General features: G+C 42.7%; 1 protein-coding gene across 1 annotated transcript in view; it reads left to right on the top strand.

The window, feature by feature from the left end:
* Positions 1–26,262, top strand: part of LOC119719797 (twist-related protein-like) — a 45,155-nt gene that overhangs the window by 11,746 nt on the left and 7,147 nt on the right. Inside the window, exon 2 of the mRNA XM_038189289.1 lies at positions 5,863–6,765. Coding sequence (XP_038045217.1) covers positions 5,863–6,722 — 860 coding nt within the window. The 3' untranslated portion in view covers positions 6,723–6,765. The remainder of the gene's footprint in view (positions 1–5,862; positions 6,766–26,262) is intronic.

Below are 26,262 nucleotides of genomic sequence, written 5' to 3'. Positions count from 1 at the left end.
CGCACTCCCCTCCTCAGGGGGCCAGCTCGGGTGTTGCCACGCGGGTGTCTCGGTGAATCCATGCCCCGGGCCTGTTCCGTAGCCCGTGTGCTTGCATCAAATCGACGTCCATGTTCAGATACACCACAATTCACAAACATGCCTGTGTCAACCAGTCCACCAGCTTTTACATTCACGGCTGATTTACACTAGTAAAGCGCAAAAACAAAATTAGTCCCGTTCTTGAATATATTTATTAAAAGTTAACAAGCTTGTACGTTATGAGATTCCAGTGACGTCAAGAAGGACGTCAACACTAGTAGTAAGCTTTCAAAACATTAGTCATTTTATTAAGTACCAAATTGAGAACACAATGTGAAGTGCAGCTATGCAATAACAATGACGTAATAACTTAACGTCAACACCTGTTGTAACCTCTCAAAACAGTTACCAGTTTGAGTATATAGCTCCTAAAGTAGCCAGCTGGACCCTGTATAACGGCCGATTTCCACTCAACGACAAAAACAAATCTTCTGTTCTAGGGACATAACTATTAAGAGGAGAGTATAAAGAAATCTGAATTGTGTCATGGTTAAGATGAGACACTCGCCCTGGAGCATCTCTCAGCCCCCGGGGACCGGAGCGAGACGAGCTGGGGGTCTTGGCCGATTTGTTTAGACAACAGAGAGAATCTCGGTCAAAGTTGGCCTACAAAACAGTGATCTCTCGCTACTATCATGACCGTGGGATTGACGGTAGCTGTTCACAGGTACAGGTGTGCGGGTGGGCTTAATTGTTTTTGCTGCTGCGTGTTTGCGGACGTCGTGTGGATTACTTCCTGTCTGGGCTGCCCATGAAAGTCGCACAGAGTTACAGAAATGAACCTAGAGAGTCTATAGACTAACAGGGCAATCAACTGGATGAAATAAATAGGACTTGTGGTATCTGGATTCTGGATATAGGGATATACATGTATACATACATGTTAATGGACACATGAAACCTACGGCTTTTTGGCTTCCAGCTTGTATTGTGGCCATGCAACGGGGACATTGACGAATCGGGCCTACATCGGCTTGAGCTCACACATGAGGCAGGGCCGGTTTCGTGATCCGGAGGTCGCAAGTTCAAATCCAGCCACAATCAATTTATTTTGTTCAGCCTTGTGTTTAATTTCAATTCACAAACCGTGCACTAACAAAAATCGTCGTACGTACCTTTAACATGAGCAAAGCCTATGCATTTACCTGCAAACCGTACTCATTTGATATTTTCCACACACACACAAAATCCAATGCACAGTCTGAAACCACGCAGATATCATAAAAGACATGGCATCGTGTGACTACCCCTCAGTTTTGAGTGACAGCCTGAAGTGCCATAAAAATAGACGGGGAAAAGCCTTCATCTTGAAATATCAGACAGGAGAACACAGGGAGGCAGCGGAAGCAATTAAAGAAAAGGTCGGAGCGAAAGGTACGCCCGATGGAAAAGAACCTCCCATTCCAATCGCAGTTAATACAAACCGCAAGGGAGCGGTGAAGGATGAGATTAAACCGAGGCGAGTTCCGATCGAAGTGACAAAGTATTAATACAATTATGCTTATAGGAACTTTGAGACGTGTTGGTGTGGGCTCGCAAGTCCTTCCGAACAGCCGAGGGAGAAAAAAAGTGGGTCTAGGCGGCCTGTCATGCGGATCTCCCCCTCTGCCCCATCTCTGGACCCGAGTTCTCCCCCCCCCCCCTGCAATCCTATCCCGTCGGGGACGCTGTATGTCATTAATTTGCGTGAACAAATTAAACCTTTTTGCACACCGAAACGTTTCGATTTCAGCGATGACTCCTCTCTTCCCGTTTCCTCCGCGGCCAAATATCGGCCAGATGTGGCCAGAAATGGACTCCACATTTGTCTAGTTGCGCGTAAAGGCCTCAAGCCGGTGCCTGTGCGGTTGTGTGTACTGCGGTGGATCATGAGCCGGCACATGCACCCCTTGATCGCACGCTAGGGCCGGGGTCCGCCATTCTGATGGTTTCCTATATACACGAGACCAGCCCAATCTGTTCCCCGGTCGAGTGTAAGGGGGTTGAGGTTATGAGGAACGTACTGCACCGGTGTGTTGACATGCTATCCAACAGGAACACCGTAAATAGGAGGAGAGGGTTCATATTTTTTACTTGAGACATGTAAGCTAATGAGTCACAATGCGTAACATACTCCAGTTATTCTGTAAATATAGTAACTGGGCAATTGGCCTACTAATGATAGTTCAATTTAACTTTTAGATTTCAAATTCTCATTTGAAAAATAGTACCCGACCGTGCATTGTTTAGTCAGTTTAGTACCTGTCTTATATTAATTCCTGGTTCAGTAATGAAATTTCAAATACAAAATTTGATCAATGCTTTAATAGGTTTGGTATGGCGTAGAGTACATAGACCAAAATACGCATGTGTTCTGCCACCATAGTTTGTTTATAAACCGAATTAATCTTTAATTAAAAAAGGGTCCAAAAATCATTGGTCAACAAATAGCGTCATGTGCAATGGTGCTTAGCTGTAGTTTAAACCGAACAAACTAATTGTATCGCTAACACGTTTGAATACACCTGTTTGGTATTACGTTTAATTGATTGGCCGGGTGGGGAAGTGAGTTATACGTATACGCACAAACGATGTGCTGATTATAGAATGAAAACAATCTGCGGCATATTACTGCCAAATTAGGGAGCTATAAACATACTAGTTTAATTTAGTTCGAATCTGAAGAGGGTAAAGAATGGTCTCATTATTTTCTTTATTGATCTGCGTTCACGAAAATCATTCGACCTTCGCCCTTAATCTTTTATTCGGAAGTCAATATTGAAACTGGTAAAAGAAAACAGACTATACCGAAACGTGGAGGTATTTTTTGTAATGTCAAGCGCTTTTGGGGGGTGGGGGTTGCTGGGGTTAGCAGTGCTTTTCACCAGAACTCCGTTTTCAAATTTTTTTTTTTTTTTTTTACAGGTCAAAATGATTATTCGTACAGCAAATGGGTTGTCGGAAACATGTGAGATGTAACCGCCTCTAAATTGGAGGAAACGCTTCTCGGCTAAACGTGATTATCGGCGAAGGTCCCAATTTACGCCGAGTCATGATTGGATGTGAAAGTTGGCAGAAAAGGGCTGATTGTACGATCGGCGAATTAAATTGAATCAAAAACGTGGTTAAGCTGACATTCAATTTCATGCAATTCACGGTGGATTATGATCTCGCAGAGAGATTGGATCATGATAGGATGATCGATGGATGCGGCATTTGTTTTCAATCTCAAGCAAAAAAAATCACCTCATGCCAACAATCACGGTGTTAAGCGCGCAAAGGGCAGAAACGCTGATGAAAGGTACCTGTAAATTGAGACAAATTGGGTATAGATGTAAGTGGGGAAAAGTGAGAATATTGATGACTTCATTGAATTTGAAGCCCCGCCAAGGAAATTTTAGGCTCGAACATCTTGTCCCTGAACTGACTAAAATAGACTTCATCAAGCGCCGCAACAGGCTGGCTGTCAACTTCTCATTCATCATGCCCCTTCTTGCACAGAAGAATAAAGGTTTAACTTTGTGAAACAAGGACACAAACTGAACTTGAGCTGAAAGTGAGAAGCAGTAAAAGTATGTAATTCATTAACATATTTTTTTAAATTCAGGTCTTTTGTTTCAATTTAACATCGAAACAGGTGGACAAGAGACGTTTCTCTCCATAAGCTAGTTCTTTGTTAGGGTTTTTTTTTCGCAAGAAAATGTTATACCTCAAAAAATATATGCACCTTTCAGAACCATTTTCCTCAGAGTCGACAGAGCATTATTGTCCTCGACCGTTCCAGACGGCCAATTTCTCTCCAAACTAGAACTTCTCTGAGTCGCATCACACAAGAGACGGAATGGCACACTATGCCATCCACACAACTTTCATTCCACCTTAGAAAGCCTCCAATCATGTCAAATTCATAGAAACCTTTCAATCGAAACAGGTCGGAAAATTGACTTTAAAAAAAACTCGAGGTTCCGGTCTGGCTGAAAGGCTTGCTGTGATTTCATTTAGAGAAACCATAAGGTTCCATGGTTAAACTGTCCACGCATGACTTCCGGTGCTGCGGTGCACTATACACCCATGGAGAAGGGACCGGACTGGCTCGAGCCGAGATGCGGCCGATCCGCAGCGAGCGACGGGCGCCCCCGCCCCGTATAGACTGCTACGATCCGGCCGCAAATCTCTTCACAGGGGCCAGGCATTGCGCCACACACGGTCAGGGAGTAGCTATTTTGGGTGCCCTCCCGCCAGCCCGTTAATTAATAACCGCCCGACAGGTGTATTTTGGGGCTTCTCCTTGGCCACAGTGAGCGGTGTTCTGAACTTTTTGACCCATTGGTGGTGGTGACTATGTACCCTGCCTGGGACAAGAGCACACATCTTCGATGACACCATCACATCAATTATATCACACATGAATGAAAGACTGATTTGTAGTTCAGTTTTCAGGCAATGTTATCGCTCATGTCAGACTTTTAGTTTAAAAGGAAAACCATTTTTCCAAGCAGTTACACTTCCAAGAATGTGCAGAATAATTGGCTCTGCCTCTAGTGTGAAAGAGCTATGACCCACAGTATGGTATGAGCATAGCTCTATGGTATGAGATTGGCAATCAACACGGCGAGCAGTAGCTATAATCCTTTTTGCAGCGGTAGCATTATCAGATAACAGACCATAATGCATGTCTTTGTTTATTTGAATATTATGGTTAATTACTAATTACCTAACGAAGCAGGCGATTAAAGTAACTGATCTTCCCGCTTGTGCTTATTTGCGGTCAAACAGACTGAGGCTACATCCGAATCAGCTGTCTAGCGCTAGGTCTAGGTCTGCACCCATTGAAAATACGCGGGGACGCGCTAACAAAAGACGTAGCCGTGGCTCTGGAAGTTGTGTGTACAAGTTGTTCGTTTGTTCGTGGTTGTACTACAACTACGAACAAACGAACTGGTAAACTGCTTCATTAGTCTTCAGACATTCAAATTTCATTGAATATTTGTGTGGCACATAAAGGTAAAGGTGACGTCCATGTCTGCAGCTTGCTACCCACAAAATGTGGCAAGACTGGACAAGTTGAAGTTACTTCTTATACCATATAACGTCTTACATTAATATTTTGCGAGGGAGAAGAGAACTTTGAGCTAAAGTGATCAGTTGTTCATTACAATGAGGTTGTACATTCAGGCAACTTCAAGCCAACGTAAGTTCCCAAGCAGGCTGAAGGTTTGATTAATTGTAATCGTAAGATTAAATTGGTGTGTAACAAAAGAATCCATGAAATGATCACGCAGCTCAAAACAATGACCCGCTGACAACATAAAACAGTCACACCATGACTTTCCTCTCCTCACACAGCCTCACCGTGTGTGCACCGTGCAACCACAGCCGCTTGCACTGCGCCTGCGCCGAGCTGTCGTCTGCCGGCTCTGTCAAGCGACTGGATTGGCACCTGCGTTGTTGCTATTAGGCAACTTGGCCACGCCCCTATTGCCGTAACGGTGTATATTCATGGCGAGGCCCGTCCGGTCGGTCAGCATTCTAAATGCCACTCACTGCAACGGTGCATGCCCGTGCGGAAGGTTGGGTACCGGGTACTGTACAGGAATCGGTAGTAATACTAAGTACAGTAGGGCATGAGACTTTTTGCACATTAGCGTGTGTGCACTCACTCTACATCATAGCTGAAGTTTTGACCTGTGCTACAGTTGTGTGTGTGTCGCTGCGTAGCACGTGGCAAGAACACTAGGGTTTCGGTTTTTCGTGCGCAGACTTGAAAGTTTCCAATTTTCTCCACTTTTCGTTACTTTGCAGAGCAACTTCAGAAGAGACAGTTTACAGCTTGCCAGCTGGGGCAGGGATATATCGGTCCGACTTTTGCTACCTTGTCTACTCCTCCTCCTGGCCCGAAGAGCATCGAGTGGGCCAGCTCGCCTCCACAGCCTCCGTCGCCTGCCACACCACCGAGAACGACGGCGGGTCTCAGCCGGGCCGCCGCTGCGCCGACCCCCGTGCCGGTCAAGCTGACTATGGTCCCTGGTGCCATGAAGATGGAACCGGACGACTCGCGATGCAGCAGCAACAACCTCAATCGCCACACCGACAACCAGTTCACCGTGGTGGGGATGATGAACAAGCACAGCAACAGCACGGTGACCGGGGATCACCACCTTCACCACGATAAGTACGAGTGCCTAATGAACGGGAACGATGTCCTCAAACAGCGGTACATCCAGGGCAGGAAGCGGCGCCACAGCCGGGGCGCGGGCTCCAATGACGATGAGCATTCAGACGGCAGTGAGGAAGGCTCTCTAAACGGCAACTGCAGCGGCTCCAAAGTCCGCCGGAAGGGCTCCCCTCCTCAGAACTTTGACGATCTCCAGAACCAGCGCATCATGGCCAACGTGAGGGAGCGTCAGCGAACGCAGTCCCTGAACGACGCCTTCACGAACCTCCGGAAGATCATCCCCACCCTACCCTCGGACAAACTCAGCAAGATACAGACTCTGAAGCTGGCCTCGCGGTACATTGACTTCTTGTATCAGGTCTTGAGGAGTGATGAGACGGACCAGAAGATGATCGGCAGCTGTTCCTACATGGCGCACGAGAGACTGAGTTATGCCTTCTCCGTGTGGAGGATGGAAGGAGCGTGGAACAGTATGGCTCAACATTAACATCGACTCAACTAACAAGTACGGGATCCCATGGATGAAAACGGTAAGTCAACTCTTATTTTCAAAAAATGCACTATAAATTTTTCTCTTTTTTTGTGACAAATTTTCACTGAAAAACCATGAAAATCATCTTTCCCATCACAGAAAACAGTTTTTATTACTAAGCACGCCAATTTTGAAAGATACGGCTTCGTAATTGAAAAAGAAAAGCAACTTATGGCAAAAGTCAGTTAGTTCAGCTTTTGAATGTTGAATATGTTGAATGTGAACATTATTTTTTTTTTTTAAATTCGCAAATGAATGCTTCGCGGCTTCGTTACTTGCATGTTCGGTAATTGGGAGTAGTTATGTAAAAATATTCGTGTGATTTTATTTTACAAAATGTTACAACTATAACATTTACAACCTTTAAAAAACTATTCCCTTTGTCCCGATTCTCGAAGATATTTTGTGACGGTTGTCTTGCTAAGCTTATCATCATTGATGTCATAACAAAACAAATCGGTAGTTTTATCCAGCAATGCCCGGGCTCACCATATCATTTCTATAAACTGAATTGCATCCGCATTTGATCATTTATCAAGTTGTATTTACCATCGCATGGCCTCCATCATTTCTCAAATCTCATCATTTCCAGTCGCGGCTGTCAATAGAAATGTTTTTTTTTTATGTTGGTATCATGGTTCCCTAGTTCTCGCACCGCGGTTTACTGGGATGATTAATTTAAGTGTCATGCAGTCCTTGTGAAGCACTTGCCCATTTTGTCGCTATTGCTCACGAGGTGTTTCAAGCGTTCTGCTGACAAATTTATTGTCCAGCAATGTTTTGAACGTGCGCACGGCTCAGTGGATGGCATGTGCCGATCGGCCGTCAAATGCCATGGCTTCCCTTATGCCATACCAATAGGCCTAATGTGAAATATCTCTAACCTTAAAGGTAATTTCCTAGGAAATATCTAACCTTAAGACTAATATTCTAGGAACATCCTATTAATATCCTATTAAACCTACTACAACTTGCTGCAGCGCTATTTGATTTGTGACTATGAAGTGCTCAACTTTAGCATGTTTTATAGTAATAGCAATACACGTTGTGATAGCCGACCCAAATTGTTACAAAAGGTCTCTAATGGTTTGGCAATGGTAGTGTTTTGACCAAAAATTGTGAAGCTCTATGAAATTAGTTTTCACCTCCCAAAGATATATCTTCACTACTTGTAAAACTAAATCGTGAACTCCGTAGATAGCTGTTCTTGTTAATATACACAGAGGATTATGTCAAAGTTAATGCATTATTATCGTCGACACAGATTTTTATAAAGAGAGGGATAACCTGCGCATAATGGAGTTACCAGATGTTGGATCAATTTGAATTAGCCAAGCCCGTACAATTACTGTCCACTGACAGCGGAATCCACCTGAACAAATCACTAAAAGTCTCTCTCGTGTGCTTAAATTCAGAGGCTTTAAGCAATCATTGCATCTTTCTGTATTATTAAAGGAAGATAGAATTGCAAATATGATATCATAGTAGTAAAGTAGTGATCATGATTTAAGTCCATTATCAGCTGTTTGACTGAAGTTAAAATACTTCGCTTACGACAGACTTCAAGTCAAACTTGATTATCTTTTAGTGTATTGTTGGGCTGTTTCTTTCAACATACAGCTAATCCCTCTGTACGAAGTCGAGACTCGCTATGTTTACTTAGAAAATACAGCGTGAATGGTGCGATTCAGTGTACATTGCTCAACACCTCGCACCAAGATACCACTTTTGTGAATCATTAATGTCTCGTTTTACGTTGAACCACAAACTCGGACTATTATGACTTGCTTGTGGGTGTAGAAAATAATTCAATTATCTCAACTTACCGTAAACCACTGACAACTTTCAATGCACTTGCTGGTGGGTGTAGAAAATAATTCAATTATCTCAACTTACCGTAAACCACTGACAACTTTCAATGCTGATAGTGATAACATCAAAGTACAAGAAGAGATAAGCCAGAGTGTCCATTGATTTCCTTTATATCAAGTATGAGTCCATGACTTCACTTGGCAGTTTGATGTAAACTCTGACGATGAAAGTTTGCAACTTTCGACATGAGAGCACATGCTCTGTGCATCGCATCACCGGGGATAGACGTGAATTTAGTTAGCGGGGATGACACAAAACTAATTATAGTAACACATGTGTACTGCCCTCTGAGTTAGCCGCGGGAATGTAATTCACATGTTCCCAGAGCGCCTTAATGAAAGCACTTGTAGTTGTACGTGTGTCATGTTCTAAGTTTACTACTCTATGCTACTCCCAATGCTATGGCCAGGAAACGTGTAGATTTATGCAGATTGCAAAACTGGAATCTCATTAATAATTTAGCTATCGCACTTTAGGGAGCATCATCTCTGATTACGTGACAATTAGTTGGGAATGGCGGGAAACCCCGGTTCTCGTCGTCATGGTGACGAACATGGCGAGGAAGGAAATATCCAATCACTTGCATCTTTTCTCGCAAGACATGACAAATCAAAACACGAGCCCTCATCTCTCGAATGCAAAGAAAGAGGGAAAAAATGGAAAATTGAAGCAAGATGTGTGCCGCACGTAATCTCCGTTCCAAATCGCATAAGTTGTCAGTGCCAGCAATGACTCAATATCAACTAGTCTGTACATGGATGTAGACTTTCCAGAAACAGCTGACAGTTTACAACTAACAAGGCAATGTAAATGATGTCACCATTACTTTTGGTACAACCGAATTGCAGGGGAATGTCTATGGTGGATGACAAGATAAAGATGTCCCTCAAGTGTTAAGTGTCTGTAAAACGTCTTCGATGCTCAATCGTTGCTGTCAGAAACCCATGATAATCCGGTAGCCGAAAATCGGTGACTCAATCTTCTAGGGAGTGCAGTAACATAGTGCACTGATTTTCAATTCCCATTCGCCAGACAAATTCACATGCTTCCACCACAGAGTTAAAAAATAAAGGACTTTTCCTCGGTTAGGTTCAAGCTTACAGACTAATTACTCCTTTTTGAGGGACGATTCCATTGTGCTCATCATGGTATATTTCTGTGTCTATTTCGCTTACTTCGAGTTGTAGAGAAACCACAACATAAACTTCACAACCAATAACTCATCACGGTCCTCAAACCAAATGTACCCGCTGGTTGTGTTTTAATCAGACTACTTTTTTTTCTGTTTGGGGAAAAAAAACTCTCCCAGATAGTAGTTACACTCACCCGTAGCAAGACCCTGATCATTACAGAGAAGCATGACAATTCGACCAAACGGTGCTGGAATTTCAGACGCTCAAGTCCGCAAGCGATAATGGGAGCTCTCTCATAATACTAAGATTTTGGCAGAAGAAAGACGAGCTACCCAACAAGCAAAGAGGAGGTCATGACACGAGTCGTGTGGCTCGAGGGGGGAGAAGGTAAAAAGAGAAAGGGAAAAAGCTCAGAGAAGAGCCGTGAAAATAATGATCTTTGTAAGGTAATACCAATTTCCTTGGCAGCCTTACGGGTGATAACTGGCAGCGCCGATGGACGCGGTCAGTCAACGCGGGCCGCAGCCTCGTGGTATCTGCACCTATAGCGCGTCAAGGGGAAATATTTGGACCGTGGATTGGGGTTCCTGGCATGCCGAAGGTGCTGGCAGTACACCCGGGGAGACCTTCGGTGGTCTCTTCCCTCACTCGGTCTTCCTGTTCCTCGCCGGCCAGGCGAGAGTTGAATTTCAAGGTGGGAAGCATAACACATCGCCGTGCCGCGGAGAGATTGATGCCTATAAACAGCTATAACCAAGCAGGATTTAAGGTGTTCACTGTGGATTGTGAATTACTTTATAAATAGGATTTATTTTAAGCTGAAGTAACGGGGGAAATAGTATCAATATACGCCAGAGGTTTCTCTGAATTCGACATTTTCACGGCACAGATATAACTCTCTTTTCCTGTTGATTATCCCGAAGTGATTTTGATGAGCTTCCTTATAGCTTATAAAGTTATATACTTATTCCTCATACATGAATATATGTTTTGCGTATTCTCAAACGCAGTGTTTCAATGTTTGAGTTGTAAAGAACATGTTTAATATAGCCTGCTGTGTTTTCATGTAGAAAGTACATGTATACAACATGTACTTTCATGTAAGAATAAGTGTGCTGTGCCAAAGATGACATAAAAAAAACCTGACCGCATTGGCTAACTTTCCCAAATCAGTCAGCGCACGCTATTATTCCACGACTCTTAATTAAGTAGGACCCAGCAGACTATTTTTACTTATTCAACAATGCCAAGCTGTAACCCATTAAAAAAAAATTACAAAAAGATTTTAGCAGTTATCAAATTTAGCAGAGATTTTCTTACCTGGATCCCTTGAGGCCGTTGGTCCGGCGCTGAGACCAAATTGTAGCTTGATGGGTTTCTGAGAATCCCCCGCTGGTATGAGCATGGGGCGCACGATGCCGTCTGACCTGTGTGGCTGAAAACATGCAAATTGTTAATGTCAAGTGCTATGACCTTTGACCTTTAACACACGAAGTGTGCTACATTAAACTCCACAGATAACACAGTGGTGCATGGGTTCACTGACAAATTTAATTAAATGTAATCAAACAACAATAGAAATGTCAAAAATGGAAAGTTTTGAGGGAACCCTTATTTGCCACAAAGATTTTGATTCTAAGTGAAACTTTACGGCCCACAATTTAGGGACAACCTTTGGGTGTGAATACTTTCATTTTTTGATCAATTTCAAGAAAAGTGACAGAATTTAAAAAAAAGAAAAAAAAAAAGAAGTGTCTATTACCTCAAGTTTTGTTATTAAAACATAAAGCAAGGAACAGAGTTGAAAAAACGAAAATGAGGTTTTATTCAGCTATATCATTATCAGAACAGTTCACTTAAGATATTTTTTCTCCTTTATGACCCAAAAAAATCAGTAAACGGTAAACACTCAATATTTAAAGTTAGGTTATGCCTTAGTAGGATACCTTTTAAAATCGAAACAAATAAATGACATACAGTAATTATGAGTATTAATATTTACACCGTAGATATAATAACGATGAGATGATTTCACTTTAGTGTTAGGTATAAATGTGCCGTGTGAATGTGCTTGGCAGAAAATCAGTTTTTGTTCTCAACCAACATTGTTGGTCAGGGTTGAGGCTTCACCATCATCCATGCCTGGCTCTCGTACAGAGACGTCTTATTACTTAGTCAGACAATTTCCGATTGTGGACTGGCAATGGAGTCAAGGGTCCAAGCTATTAAGAGGCCCAGAAACACGGCGGAGCCACGCGTACGATATCAGTCTCCCGCTGCTTCGCCGCGGTAGCGGAACCGGCTTCAGAAATCACGCCGGGAAAAGCGCAGTGCCGTCTGGCGGTGCGTATCCGCCGCGTTGCGGGCTTTGCGTCTCCGACGACGCCTTGCGCGCCCTCGTGTGACAAGAAAGGCTTGCTGTTTCTCGGACCATGCCGGGCGAGCGACGGCCTGGCGAGTCGATTGGGGACGGACGGGAGGCTGGCTAACGGGGGATCCCGCAGATTTGTGGAGAAATCTCGGCGCGAGGAAGACGGGAATCTTTCCGCTTCGCCCGCCAGGCCCAGCTTGAGATGAGGTGAAGTAATTATCAAGCGGATACGGAAATTGATCATGTGACTCGAACCGAAATCTGATTATAACTTTTCATCTGTTTTTGACGACAAAATCTGATTAGGCTACCCTAATCAAGTTAATTGTGCCTCATTTTACAGGATATACCGTAACAATAACCGCAGTATGTCTATTGTACAGTTGTACATCTAGTGTAAAAAATACATGTAAGCCTAAGTGACATAGTACTAATTCGGGAAAAAAATGTTCGATGAAACTCTGACAACAAAAACAAACATGCCTCAAGAATTTGAAAGAGAAGTCCACCGATGTTCTCGGCGTTGATGTCTTACTTTTCTTAATTAAGACACTTTCCTCCAACTATCATGGTCCAGCAACTGAAGGTTAGTATTATCCAACAACCTAATTTGATTTCCCGTCTGGTAACTCGCGAGCGCGGGAAGACTTCAAGTTCAACACGAAGTCGTCGCGACGGACGTCTGGTCTTGAAAAACACACGCACATGGTCATGAAAGTTGCCAGCCCCATCCAGACACAAAAGAAGAAGAGCCGGCAGACAATGATTGAGTGATCCCCGGCAGTAATTGAGAAGGGGTCAAGTCGGCTGCAAGGCCGCGGCGGATGGAAGCGGCAGGAGTCCAAGCCCGCAGATGATTTATGTCAAGCGAGCAGAGTTGTCCAAAATCAACTCAGCTGAACAGACACAACAGAGAAAGAGAGAAAAAAAGGGGGGCGAGTGGACCGCGAAGTCGAGAGTGCCGCGGGGTGTCTTTTTCTATCTTCTGCTATATAGCTTCGGGATGTGTTTTGATGTGGTGGCTCGAAATATCTCTCCGGGCCAAAACGGAAACCGGGGGAAAGGGGGCTGGGATGTTTCAGAGATTCTGGCAGGCGTAAATAATGTGATTGTTGATTTGCTGGGTAAACTGAGAGAGGTCACTTGGCGGGAACCTCTCGAGGAAGATATGACTCGGGGGAGCGTTTAACTTGAGGATTTGGGCGGCTGTTTGAGTTACAAAATGTGCGATTGGATTACCTAACACTGTTTGTAACATTTTACCGCCAAAGTTTTCCTTCGTGATTAGGGAAAATCCCAGTTTTTTTAAATGCAAGAATACGGAATGTCTTAATTTCAAGCAAATCATGCCAGCTATCATAACTCTGTTCTAGAAATCCTGACACATCTGTTTTATTCATCAACATCTTTAGTCCTCTCTTGTGAAGTGATCCACAGAATTCGAAGAAATAAAAAAAAAATCTATATCGAAGCAAGTTCCATTATAAGATCGTAACTGCAGTGTCACGTCGTGTCGCCCCCAGATTGACCTTTCGCCCCGTATATAATTACAGCAACATGAGCTAATCCGTCAAAATACGGACGTGGTGATTTTCCTATTAATAAACCAACACTGTCTAGCAATCCTGACACTTTTATAGGAGCTCACAGTATAAAAGGTGAAGTAATGGGTAAGCTGTTGTGTGCAGATATATTACCAAGATTCAGTTTATAGTTTGATCTCAAGGGAAAAATTAAAACAGTGCAAGAAAGAATTGGATTCTTGTACTTTTTTGTGGGAGTACAGTATGTATAAGAATATGACGTAACAATGCTTGCTTTTAATGTAGAACATTTTTATTCCAGTTGAAAAAGCAAGCTAACAGATAAGAAAAGAATTTCGATGTTGGAAAAGATAAACCTATCTTTTCAATTTTTTTAAGCAAAATTTGTTAACTCTGAAATGTATAGAAGACTACTACACTGAAAATTCTTTCCCTTTTGTCCCTCTTAGTTTTATAGAGGGCTTTCGTTATCGGGTATCGGGCTGTCGTTTTGAAAGGTCGTGCGGTCGCGAGTTGAAATTGATTTACGCGTACAGTTTGGTTCGTGGAACTACACGGAACAGCAATATGGAACGGATGGGTGTGAAATCATGAACATTCCTATGTATTTATGGCGTGACCTTATGGGGTAGGGGGAGGTGGTTAGTAGGTCGTACGTGGTTAAAGATAGCAATCTCTCCCCCCAAAAACACGTGTCCTAACTTCGGATCTGTTTTGTGGGTCTGGGTTCGGTGAGTAAAGACACGGGACACAGCAGGCTGGAATGTCCGACTCCCGGGACTCGCTTAGCGCGTGTGTCACCGGCAGTGGGCCATCTTATCTGTGTATTGACACCGTCTGTCGGATTCCGCCAGTGTAACCCGTTCCATACAAACATCTTTTCGGTGTTTCCAAAAGCCCCGGTAACGCGGAAGCGACCGCAAATGTTTCAATTCAGCCCCGGCTTGTCTGTCCGAGGGGGCAACCCAAGAGTGATTTGTCAACACACGCGGGAGGCTGTAAACTATGCTGCAACCTGTCTTACTCTCCCCCTCTCAGTCTCACTCTACCCTGCCTCTTGTCCGCTCGGCCCCGGTGCGTAATTTGTGGGTTTTTTTGGCGAGGGGAAATTTCAAACAGGGAGGGGGATTTGCCAGATCGTTTCATCAGGAGGGATTAACAATCAGGTGCTGGACTTCCAAACGTGACAAGTGATATTAGGGGACTTCCATAACTGGGCCTGTATTTCCCTCATTGTCGCCACTCCCTTCCACTGCCCCCGTGTACTCCCCATTACTACATCAGTACATTGCACTCTTAGAAGTTGTACCTTTGAACAGTCATACTGTCAGATACATGTATTGGTGAATTCGTGGGCTCTATATCGCAAATCTGGATGAAGTTTCCAGAAAGCCTCTTATGAGTTAGTTTTTTTGTAGAATTATTGAAGCATAAGTGAAAATCCAAGAACATTGACATAAGTGATTATCCTTAGCATCCGAAGTGAATTTTACCATAACACAATCTGTATTGTGAATCAGTTTGAAGTACATTACACTCCTTTGTAAATCTCGTTCGTATCACAAGTCTCAAGGCCAAATTTACCGACATCATGCTTACAATGATCTGTGGCTAGTAGTACTAAGCCTACGTGATAGGTCACAACTTATTTTACGAATTTATTGCTCCATATGGACCATACGACATGCATATCTGATAGAGACACAATGCTATGTATGATGATTCATGGACACATAGGTCTGTACTTATAAGAAAGTGTTCATCTTGGTACATTTTAGTGCCGTGGCAACACTTTGATTTTACCGGCACAATGCTTAAAACCACAGATTACCGACATGAAAAGATTTAAAATTACCGCCCTATTACCGTCAATAAAATAATATTGGAAAATCCACGCGTGTACACGGTAAATACATTAAAGAAGCAAGTACTCGAAACAGGTGTTTTGTGAGTTATTATAATTCGCGATTGGCCTGGAATGGGCCTGTGATGAGTGACGGCTCCGTGCATTTCACGACCAACTTGAGTAACACTTTCCTCGGTCGTTGCAACCCCCTCCCAAAATTCACCGTGCATGGGAAACAAATTTGACAAGTTTAACTTTCAAAAACTTCCCATTTACATTTGAATGGCTTCAGTGATTCCATACGTCACTGAAGTCTTCATTTTAGTATCAAGGTTGTTATAATGTAGTAATTTCAGTATGGTGATAAGCTACTAGTACTAAAACTAAAAAGTACGAAGTCGTGCATTCAACTCCAACCCGAGTACGTTTGGTTATTTTTTTTAACAAGCTCGTGGAAAACAAAGGTCAAACTGTTTTATAACACCAAAAAGGCAAATCTAGAAAGTGCAATATGTCTCAAATGTATAAAGAAATTAAGCTTTTGTAATTTTGTTCTTATAAACTCATCACTTAGGTGCAGAGCACACCTTGCATGAAAAGAGATATTATAACCATAGAGAAGGCTATCAGTAAAATGCAGATCATGTACAAACAAAACTCAATCTGTCAAGTAGTTATGTTATTGTTATTATCAAGTAATTTATAAAGAACATGAACAATGTTTTGATTCAGTTTCGTAGTATTCTTGGCCGACAAAAATACTCTGGAACAGTACCGGTGTCATATGAAATTTGGACTTCTATAAAATCTGGTCTATTTTACCTTATACGGATTCTAACCCTCACACGTGACCTCAGGCACTGTCCCAGTTATCTCCATTTACGCATGTGCAATACAAGTTTCAACCAAGGAGTCCGTATTTCATAGGAGTCCAAATTTCACACTACACCCGGTACTGCCAGACAGGTTCAACTATTTTAACGGGTGACAATATTAACGCCAAATCAGCTCGCATACTGGTTGACTATACGACAGGTTATGTTCCCGGATGATGTATGGTGCAACATATGCGAGTGCAATTTGGCATGCCAGTCAATTAAGCCATAACGAACGCCCTGATTCCCTCTAATTTGCAAATCTGCGGCCATACATCATCCTGGCGTAAAGGGCGATATTTTAACCGTAGTGGAACTAAATTTTAAAGGTATCTCTCCAGAATTTATTGGGTTTTTTTTTTGAGTGGGTGACAAGTTTGATAAGTGTAGGTGGCGCTGTCCATATGATTGATAGTCCCTGTGTATTGATACATGCAATGGCTGACATCATACTTAAAATCATAATGGCCAAGTCTTGCATGTAAATATGACATTCTTCAGGGAAACAAGGATTTCAGGTGTTTATTTATGCAAGCAATTTTGACCATCATATATTTTGAAGCCGTTGTTGTTGTATTGTACACATTTTTAAAATATGGTGAGTAATCAGTCCATTCAATATCACGCAGCGAATACTGAAGTTATAGCCTGAAGCATTTACACTATCGTCTGTTATGAGGCTAGTATGGTATAATAATGTATAATAAAATTATTTCAGACTGTAATTTATGGAAGTGCCAGCAAGATAAGACATTATCAATTATAATTTCAAGCAAAAATTATTGTAAACATCATTTTGCACTACAGAGTGAAACCCTGTGATTGCATGCATTATTGGATTTTTTTCTGGCAATTAGGGGACACCTTTCCTGTCGTTTGAATGATTTGTAATAATCATTAGCAGATTTTTCCTACACACTGTGGGTGATATTGCCACCATGATTTTAGGGCTTGCAATACACAGCATTGCGGGAGACCAAAAGTAGACTGAATATGTATGCATGTGTCGTTCCAGCACCAACTCACCTTTAACTTAGATACGGCTGGCGGGTGTCACGTGGCGCTTCCATCAACGCGGGAAGTGAAATCAATTTCGTCTTTGCGCAATCAGAGTGAGACGGTCACTCACACCGGTTTTTATTGGCTAGGAAAATTACACCTTATTCCCAGCAGACCGCGGGGACAATTGTCCAATCTGCGCGAGGAAATGTATAAGGAACGAGGTTGCCGGTGCTCACAATATACACTCAAGGAATGGTGGTATTGTTCAATCGTAATAGTATTATCGTAAATAATGATATCAGGTGTTTTTTTTTTCATTTATTACTTTCTATTTTAAATATTTGGACAATAAACGGAAAATCTAGTTAGCAGAGGCTGCCCAGGGAAAGGCAAATATAAAAAATTGTAATCAAGAGCCGTGCCCCCGCCCTTCCAAAAAATGAATGAGCAATCTGGAAAAGGGGCAATTTCGGAATGGGTGACTTTCCTTATAGTTATTGAATAAATAATATTTAGACGCACGCAGATGGTGTAGTAAATTGTTTAGTTCGTAAATATTTGATTATGTTATCTTATAATTTGCCGTTCTATAAAGTATAATTAGTTATCTAAGATATTGTATCATTCTATTCAATCCTAAAACGATCACATCATCGTCACAGTGATTTTTTTTTAACCATTGTATCTAGCTATTCAGACCATACCTGTCTGAAAAGTAGGTCTTGACAAATTAATCAAAATATTCAGTGGAACTTTTGGGACTACGGACACGGTCTTTACCCACACGTACACCAGAAACTAGTTTCTATCCTTAACTATGTATGTCAATTGTCCTATACTGAGTCTCTAGCAGAATATTAAGTTTTTTAACTCTCCTAATCTGTTATCAGGAAAATATTTTCACTTGTGCCTTATGTTTGTATGTCACTTGCAACTGCTTCACCAGCACAGTCTGCAGGCGCGGATCCAGGGGTGGGTTTTGGGGGTCAAAAAATGTTTTTAAAAACTAGCTCTGTCCAAAAATTTGGGGTTTTTTTCATAGAAATTCATTACAAATAATGCGAAAAACACCCCCTGCTCTGACACCCAAAAAATATACTGGTAATAATGTCCGCCTGTGCACAAAATACGGACAGAGCCAGCTTGGTTAAGGGGTATTTGGGGGTATTTGTACACTATTCTGTAATATAGTGTTAATAATCGTCGGATTTGAACAGCACCCCCCCCCCCCCCCGACCTATTGATTATCGGAGGCCAAGTGTCCGGAGAAAAAAATCTGCCTACATTTCAGACTTTTTTGCTGATGAAACCCCCCCCCCCCGCAAAAATTCCTGGATCCGCCCCTGGTCTGTTTGAACAAATTCAAAATAAAAACTTAGTGTTTCAACTTTTGCTATCTCTATCATTTGGCAAATACCTAGGCATAAACTTGTACAAAGTTTACCCAAAAAACGCACCTCAAACGTACCTCTATCAATCCATATAAAGACTCACAAATCTCGGCAGTTGGCTCGACCGTCTGTCAGTCAGTTCAAGCCGAAGGAAATCAGAGGTCCATCCAGCATTACACGGTAAATCAGTAAAACAAACAAGCCGGAATTTACAGTCAAAGAATCGCAGGACGATTGAATCAAAACTAGCTGTGCCGGGGAAATTAACTGGTATTTCCCCAAAGGAAACGGAGGATAGCTGCCGGCTAAGTAGTATTTACTCGTGTTTTGACTGCACATTCCACAGGATATTGTAGGCGCTGACCCGTACTGCCTGTGAAACATTTGCGTAGTGTACGCTGCAACTGTAAAAGAAATGGCGACCGTCTATTCAACTCGCGTACATACGAGCGTTGTGCCGTGTGTTACAGAAAGGAATGTTGCTTAATTTGCATAACAAAGACGCGCGCTCTGGTGACAACTTTTGGCCAATCAGCGTTCGGGTGGGAGCAGGTGTTCTCGTCTTTGTGTTCGGCTGGGTCACAGCATTTTGTCCGAGTAGGGATTGTATTACGCAGTTTTGAAACTTTTTTTTCTATTTTATCACAGAGAAAGTATTGACTCGCAATGTAATTGTATCACTTTTACTCAATTCAAAACAGTTTTTGGACTAAATGCCTTTGAGCACGGATGTTCCATTTATAATTTTCACGTGTAAACTGTCATGGATTTTGCACAGCACAAACAAAAAGAAACCGCATTGTTTTCGCCCACACGCTGCATCACAACACACATTTTTTTACACTGGCCAAACGCATTCTAGCAACTGCTTCTCAACAGCAATGTTGTGACAGCAACTTTTATCCCTATCACCCAACCCTCTGACCCCTAAAACCAGATATTTTGACAGAAAAGTCTCCCTGACCCGCTCTCACCCGTCCCCGCAAAATAGCAGTTGTCTGTGTTCAGTTTTCAAGCATAATGCCCAAATGAGAATGACCTCTGAACTTCGGGTTAGGGATTTTCCTTTCTGTTCTAACCGCGACGGCTGACTTAACCTTTCCTCGAGTCGTGAGGCGACCGATATACCCTTGTGGCGTTGATTGTGATGGATTGTCGCCAGCCCTGTAGTCTGCGCTCGTTTGCTCCATGTCACTACAGGTTCCACAAATGTTTCTGAAATGTCTTCATTTCCTTTCGAATGTAGAAGTCTTCATTAAATCGCAGTTGTAGCAATCTCCATGCATGAGTACTTATTGGTCTTGGCCTATTTCCTATTTATACCTCAGAGATCCTATTTTCTTTTGTTTATGCGTTTCCAGTGGTGTATTCTTTTGTGTTTTTATTAATAGTTTGTCTGGTATATTGTTTCTTTAATTGATATATTGGAAGTTATATCTTTTTAAAGCATTTTAATAAATGCGATAATTCTTGTGAAATACCATATTTTCATTGCCATTACTCAGGTTAATTTAAATCTTTTATTCACTCTTTGTCAAGTTGTATGCTTTTTTTTGGGGGGGGGGATTATCTTTCACATAAAACTGAGTTGATGTGAGCTATCAGTGTGGATCAACACTCCATTTATACCGATAAATTGGAAATGTGCCGTTAAGAAACATCCCCATCCGTATATAGTACAACCTGTCACACACTGAAGCACAGTTGTCAGTCTTGTGGCTCATCGAAGAGGGTTTATGTAACAGCTAAATTTGAGAAAAACAAGGCAATGCCAGCTTTCAAAACAAAGCCAGAAACAAATTTACAACTGGGGATGAAATCGTTTGGTGTCTGGTCTGTAGGATGACCGGGCAAATTCAACGACACTTCACATGCCACCTTTCCAACTGAAGATCTGAAGGGGCGCCTGTTTACGAACAATAATTGAGTGATCAAGATACTTGGGGAACTTCATCAAGGAGTTAATGGGTTGAAAATTGTCCTAAAGCCCCCATCAAAGTCTTCAGTGTTTACGCCAAAAGAGATCAAAGCCACGCCGACAGAGCCGGCGCCCGGCTATCAGTTACAGGAACCCGGTAGTTAATTGGGTCTTAACATCAGCGAGATAAGGGATCTACTGTGGAATTTCTTCCACTGCCGGGCAATTTTTTTTAAGTCATGGAGCACTGTGGCCCGCTTGTCTTGTGCGTGTGTACCGACTAGGGGAGAAACAGTATCCTCCGAGTCGGCAGATGAAGCGGGATTTCGTGTCGGGTCTCGAGGGGGGAAGACGCGTAACTTACCCCGTGTCCTTCTCCCTCAGGCCCCGGTCGGTGGAAAGTTCCTTCCGGAGGATGGCGTTTATCGCTTGGTTACATCTATTCGGATACCTGCTGTTACACTACAGCAGTATCAATGATTTCAAGTACCATCTGCTGTACATAACCACAATTTTAGTTAGGGTCTGGTGCTCCGTAATACCTTTTTTCTTGATCTGACTATACATGTATATTACCATTAAAGTTTAAAACAGAGTTACCAAGAGCATACACTACAATAATAGCAAACACTGTTAATTAAACTAGAAATTGGCAATTATGGGAAACTGCGTTCAGATTTGTGTATAGCTAATGCAAGTTTCTATCCTTAATTAATTATCTGAAACAAGTGTTAATGCTTATAATGTCTCACAAGGATAATCATTTTGCGTTAATTCGGGGTTCATCCATCAAAATGATGAAGTTCGATTTCTGAAAAAAAAAATGTGTCTTATGAATCAACCATTAAAAACGAAGGTGGCCATGAATACTTTCATTTCGAAGAAGCATAAGAGAACTTCAAAGTCCAAGATGACCCAGCTTAAAATGGTCAATCATCGTTTAACTATTGTAATCCTTCGTTCTCATATAGAAAACTTGTATAACAGACATGTTCTGTTAGTCAATGACATGTTGTTTTTCCATTGATATTCGATGGCAATCATGCTTGAGGATGAAAAGTTAACCTATAGGAAGTCATCAAGGAGAAACAAAACCAAGGCAACTGCTGATTGGCTTTTGGTTTCAAACGGGGTTCGCAGCGTGTAGCTTGTACGCTCACGTAACCGAGCCAATTATACCAGCAATTAAAAGTTTTTCTTTCTTCCAAAAGTCACGTATCGTAGCCCAAAAAGGAACGCGCTGGTATCCCACTAGCCACGCCTGACCTCTAAACCCGACTGTGGGAAAGAAACAAGACGCGGGGAACGGCAGAGGGAACCCTTGAAACACTGCGGATGTCGGTATCGCACGGCAGAACGAGAGATCTAAAATAGTCCGCGGAGCACGTACCGAGCGGGCATTAGTCGGAGACGTTGACGGGCGCTGCGCGTCGCACGGCCCGGGGCCGGACGCGCCCCGCCGCGCTGCTCCCCGGGCGATGTGTATTCAATATTACAGGGAGCGGTGGCTGTCTGGTTGGGGATCGGTAAATGGCTGTGACAGCCCGGCATGATTTAAGTCCAAACCAAATTGGATGATATCAGTGGATAGACTTACATTGTCTCGCGACAAAAATAGTCCCCGCGGTTGCAGTTCGCGTTATGGGGCCGTGGACCGGCCCCGCTGGGAGTTTCCTCCCCAGTTTTATTGGGCGGAGATTGTGTGCATCGTGTTACAACAATGGATCCCTTTCGTCCGGATTGGGGTTGTTTGTTTATATAAGTAATGCCTTTGACCTATTATTAGAAAATTGGCTGACGTCACAGTGGGTAAAGTTCCAAGAAAAGTTTTGAATGGAACAACATAAATACTTGAGGAAAATATCATGCAGAAAGTGCACGAAATACGTGAATTTATGGAAATTTGCGGATTCTGGGGTCGTTGAGTTTATAGCAGTGTAGCAGTTCCCAACTGAAATTTCTGTTGAATGTGTACCGGAGGTTTTTGCATAAAAATATTCGCCAGTGTGCTTTGAACTGGAAGTGACGACCAATATCAATGTCTGTCATGACTCTAAATAGACCAGAGTACAGACCATTGTTACTCACGAAGTTCATGTCCTCAATATTTGAAATTAAGTTATTGCACTATTACGCATGCCCTCAATGGCCTCTGCTTCACCTCACGGTAATAATAACTCCGATCGATCAGAATTACAGGTGAGCGTTATCCTATGTGTCACCCGTGTAAATCAACAATTACACATTGTATGTAAAGGTCGTCATTTAATTTTGGGCTGCAATTGTTCCTGTGAAATTGCACTCCTTGTTTTTGTCGAATTGTACCGGACGAAAGACATTAAACGCCCGGTCGGTTTTTTTTAGTTGTTTTCCCGTTGCACCTGAACACTTCGGAGACGACCCGAACGTCTTGGCGCCGGGAACGCCCCGATGTTTTACTCATCAATTTGTGCCAAATTGGATTGCGCCATCTCGGACCGGAAGTCGGAGGAGCGGGTTGACCTAGAAATGACACGGTCACAGCCTCGTTCAAATGAGAGACTAGAGACAAAAAAATGTGTCATCGCGTCAGACAATAAGACAAGTAAGCAACTATTATCGAAGGGGAGGATGAGGAATTAATTTCAGGTGTGATTATGATGACGTAGGTATCATGTGCGCGCGCAGACGGCGAATGTACCGGGAGTGGGATGAAATTTTTAAGTTCAAAAGTTCACAGTAGGTAGGGCAGACAAAATGAGGAACAAAACATCGCCATAGGCCTATATTCACAGTGGATTTCAATTCTCGACAAGTGTTAAAAACCAGAATAGTTGGAAGACCGTCGATCAAATGTCCATTAGTGAAACCCAGTTGTGGCTTTCCGCAACACAACATCGCGATCATATAATTATAAAACAAAATATCTGAAACAATGTCTGTAAAAGTTGATCACTTTTCCCATGAAACATTTCACTGCAGAGCTGCGCTTCCCCTATACCTGCCCTAAGGGGACATGCGATAGATGTATGTGTTTGTTTTGAGTACCATTTCATGAGTTTCTGTCTAATGTTTCCGTAGTTTACCCCCTTCTAATTTTATCCAGAGTCATAAGTGAAACATAGTGTGTGTACCGGTTTGCACGGGAACTATTACTGAGCCAAAAGAAACCGAGAAAGGGATCTTTCAACCTAACGCAGGCCCGGGGCTCGGGAGGGGAAGCTGTAGGCGGGGACGGGCGCAAACATTGCCGAGGGGGCCGGGGGCCTGTGACTGGGACGGCAAACACACCGCATGAACACGGTGGTGACGTGGGCAGTTTGGTTCCCTGGTGTCACTGTATGCATAGACCGGGTTTGTTTCTCTCGAGGGAGGGGAGAGTGTGAATGGTTGGTCATTGAAAAGTCAGAAGGATATATCACTTAGTGAGTTGATATTGGATTTTCAAGAATATTGTAGGATAGGAGTTAACCATCACATTGCATAGACTAGGCATAGGTGAGCGATAGATTCTAACGTGTAGCCATGTATTAAGCGTCCAGTAAAATGTGTTTTTTTCTTTTGAGTTTTTTCCATACATGACCTATGACATCAGTTCAAAATTCGAGCAGTTAGCCTACCCCTAGGCCCATATTGATCAAATTTCTAAACTGTCCACTCTGTTACCAACGCATCGTAACCATAAACCATGTTTTTGTTAACGTTTAAGTGACGTTTTTGATACAGATTTGACCCCAGACATGAATTCATCGTGTTATTGAACAGCGCCCCCAGTTGATCAATTAACACCAATATGCAATTAACGCCAAGATGTAATTAAGCGCAAGTCGTAACCGTACAATGTATGTGTGAAGTTGTGTACTGTTTTTGAATCGGTGTAAAATGTTCCAACAACTGTATTTTTTTGTATGTGGGAAATTTCTTTAAGTTAACTTAATCTCTGTCTAGGCGAAATATGTATACAGTTTCCATTTTTCACTTGAACTTGATGTTCCCTTTCTATCTTATTAAAGCCGCGAACTCGAGCAACGTTCAGCCTTGTGGTTGACGAAATTCATTATGGTTGTTCCAAAGAAGAAGGCAATTTTTAGAAACTATAATGAATATTTATGTTGTAAGTTGTAGTTGTCGTATTTACAACTTCAGAATGATATTGGTTTCTAACTTGCTCTGGCGGATAATTACATGTTTAAGGAACACGGTCCTTTAAATTTCAACGCCTTGGCTTTATCCATCCCAGTGTGCACGTGTACGTGTGTTTTTTGAGATGTCATTAAAATACCGGCAAAACCTTTCGAGATCCGCGGGCCAAGTTAACTCGCCTGCCATTCCAAGTCATTACCGATCGAGTCCTCGCAACATTTCGGTGTGGACTTCAAAAGAGAAGGCCTCATTATCCCTGATCGTCTAGATGGAGGTAAATGGCGGTCGCCGGTGCGGTACGCGGGCCGATCGCATTTCATTGGGAATTAGCCGCTCGTTTGCAGCCTGACCCATTTCTTCGGCTTGATGAGAGGTTATATGGCGATATACGACCGGTCGGGGCCAGGGAGACCTAGATTCCCCTGACCGCTGTGCTCAGCCGTTGTAGTCTCTTCCTCCATCCGTCTTAGTGCGACTCGATCGGAGCATGGAGGATTATTCCTCCACGATCAGAGCAAAATAAAATGAGCTTGAAAGATGAACAATAATTGTCAAAACGCTCGCTCGTCTTTGAAATGGGGATCATACCAAAAATGATACGAGGGTGTCACACCTGATTATGATCAAGATTATCTGTGAGGAAGCACTTTGATTTTCACTTGCAAGAAAACAGGACTACGCAAACTAAAACTCGTGCTTTTTTAAAGGACCATCACCAAATTAAACATCTCTAGAAAGTAGAATGTACTACGCCGACATTCCTTTTTAGGGGAGGGGGTCGGATAAAAATGGTTGAAATCAATTATACTTCGGCTAGTGATACGCATACAGATGTAGAAAACTGTATTCTAAAGCAACCACAAAGGTGTTTGTCGACTCTCTCAAACCAAATCAAGAGGACGTGTTGAGGATCCAATATGTAATTTTAGTCGGCAGCACTTGAAGTTCCTGAAATATGACAAGTACACATCTGTGTATACCAAGCCTGCACACATGGGTCTAGTGCGAGCTAGTCCTGCAATGATTATGCCAGAGATTTGTTCTCTGATGACTTGACCTCTGACCTCTGGTGATCAGTCAGCATGCCGAACGAGTGACGCCATGTCACCTTTGCCGCGGTTTGTTTGTTTGTGCTTTCTCCTAAAGTCAATAATCTGAGAAGTCGATTGTCACTCTCGTTTGTGGTCGAGGACCGAACACGTCTCCCAACTGAACGACGAGAGACATTTTCTCAGCCACATGAAGCTTGATCCATGTGACGAAATAATGGAAATATTTCTGCCTGGATTGTGCACATGACAGAAAATACTTGACGACCTTTGATACGCGTCAAAGGAGTTAATTGATTAGACTAGTTTCGAGACAACTCCTTTTTGGTTCATATACAGATCGTGCTGTACTTTTGAGGTATTGGTATGGAT

This window comes from Patiria miniata, unplaced genomic scaffold (assembly GCF_015706575.1).
Source record: "Patiria miniata isolate m_02_andy unplaced genomic scaffold, ASM1570657v1 HiC_scaffold_8, whole genome shotgun sequence".
NCBI classification, from domain to species: Eukaryota; Metazoa; Echinodermata; class Asteroidea; order Valvatida; family Asterinidae; genus Patiria; species Patiria miniata.
The sequence above is the reverse complement of the archived record's forward strand: the minus strand, read 5'-3'. Positions and strand labels throughout refer to the sequence as shown.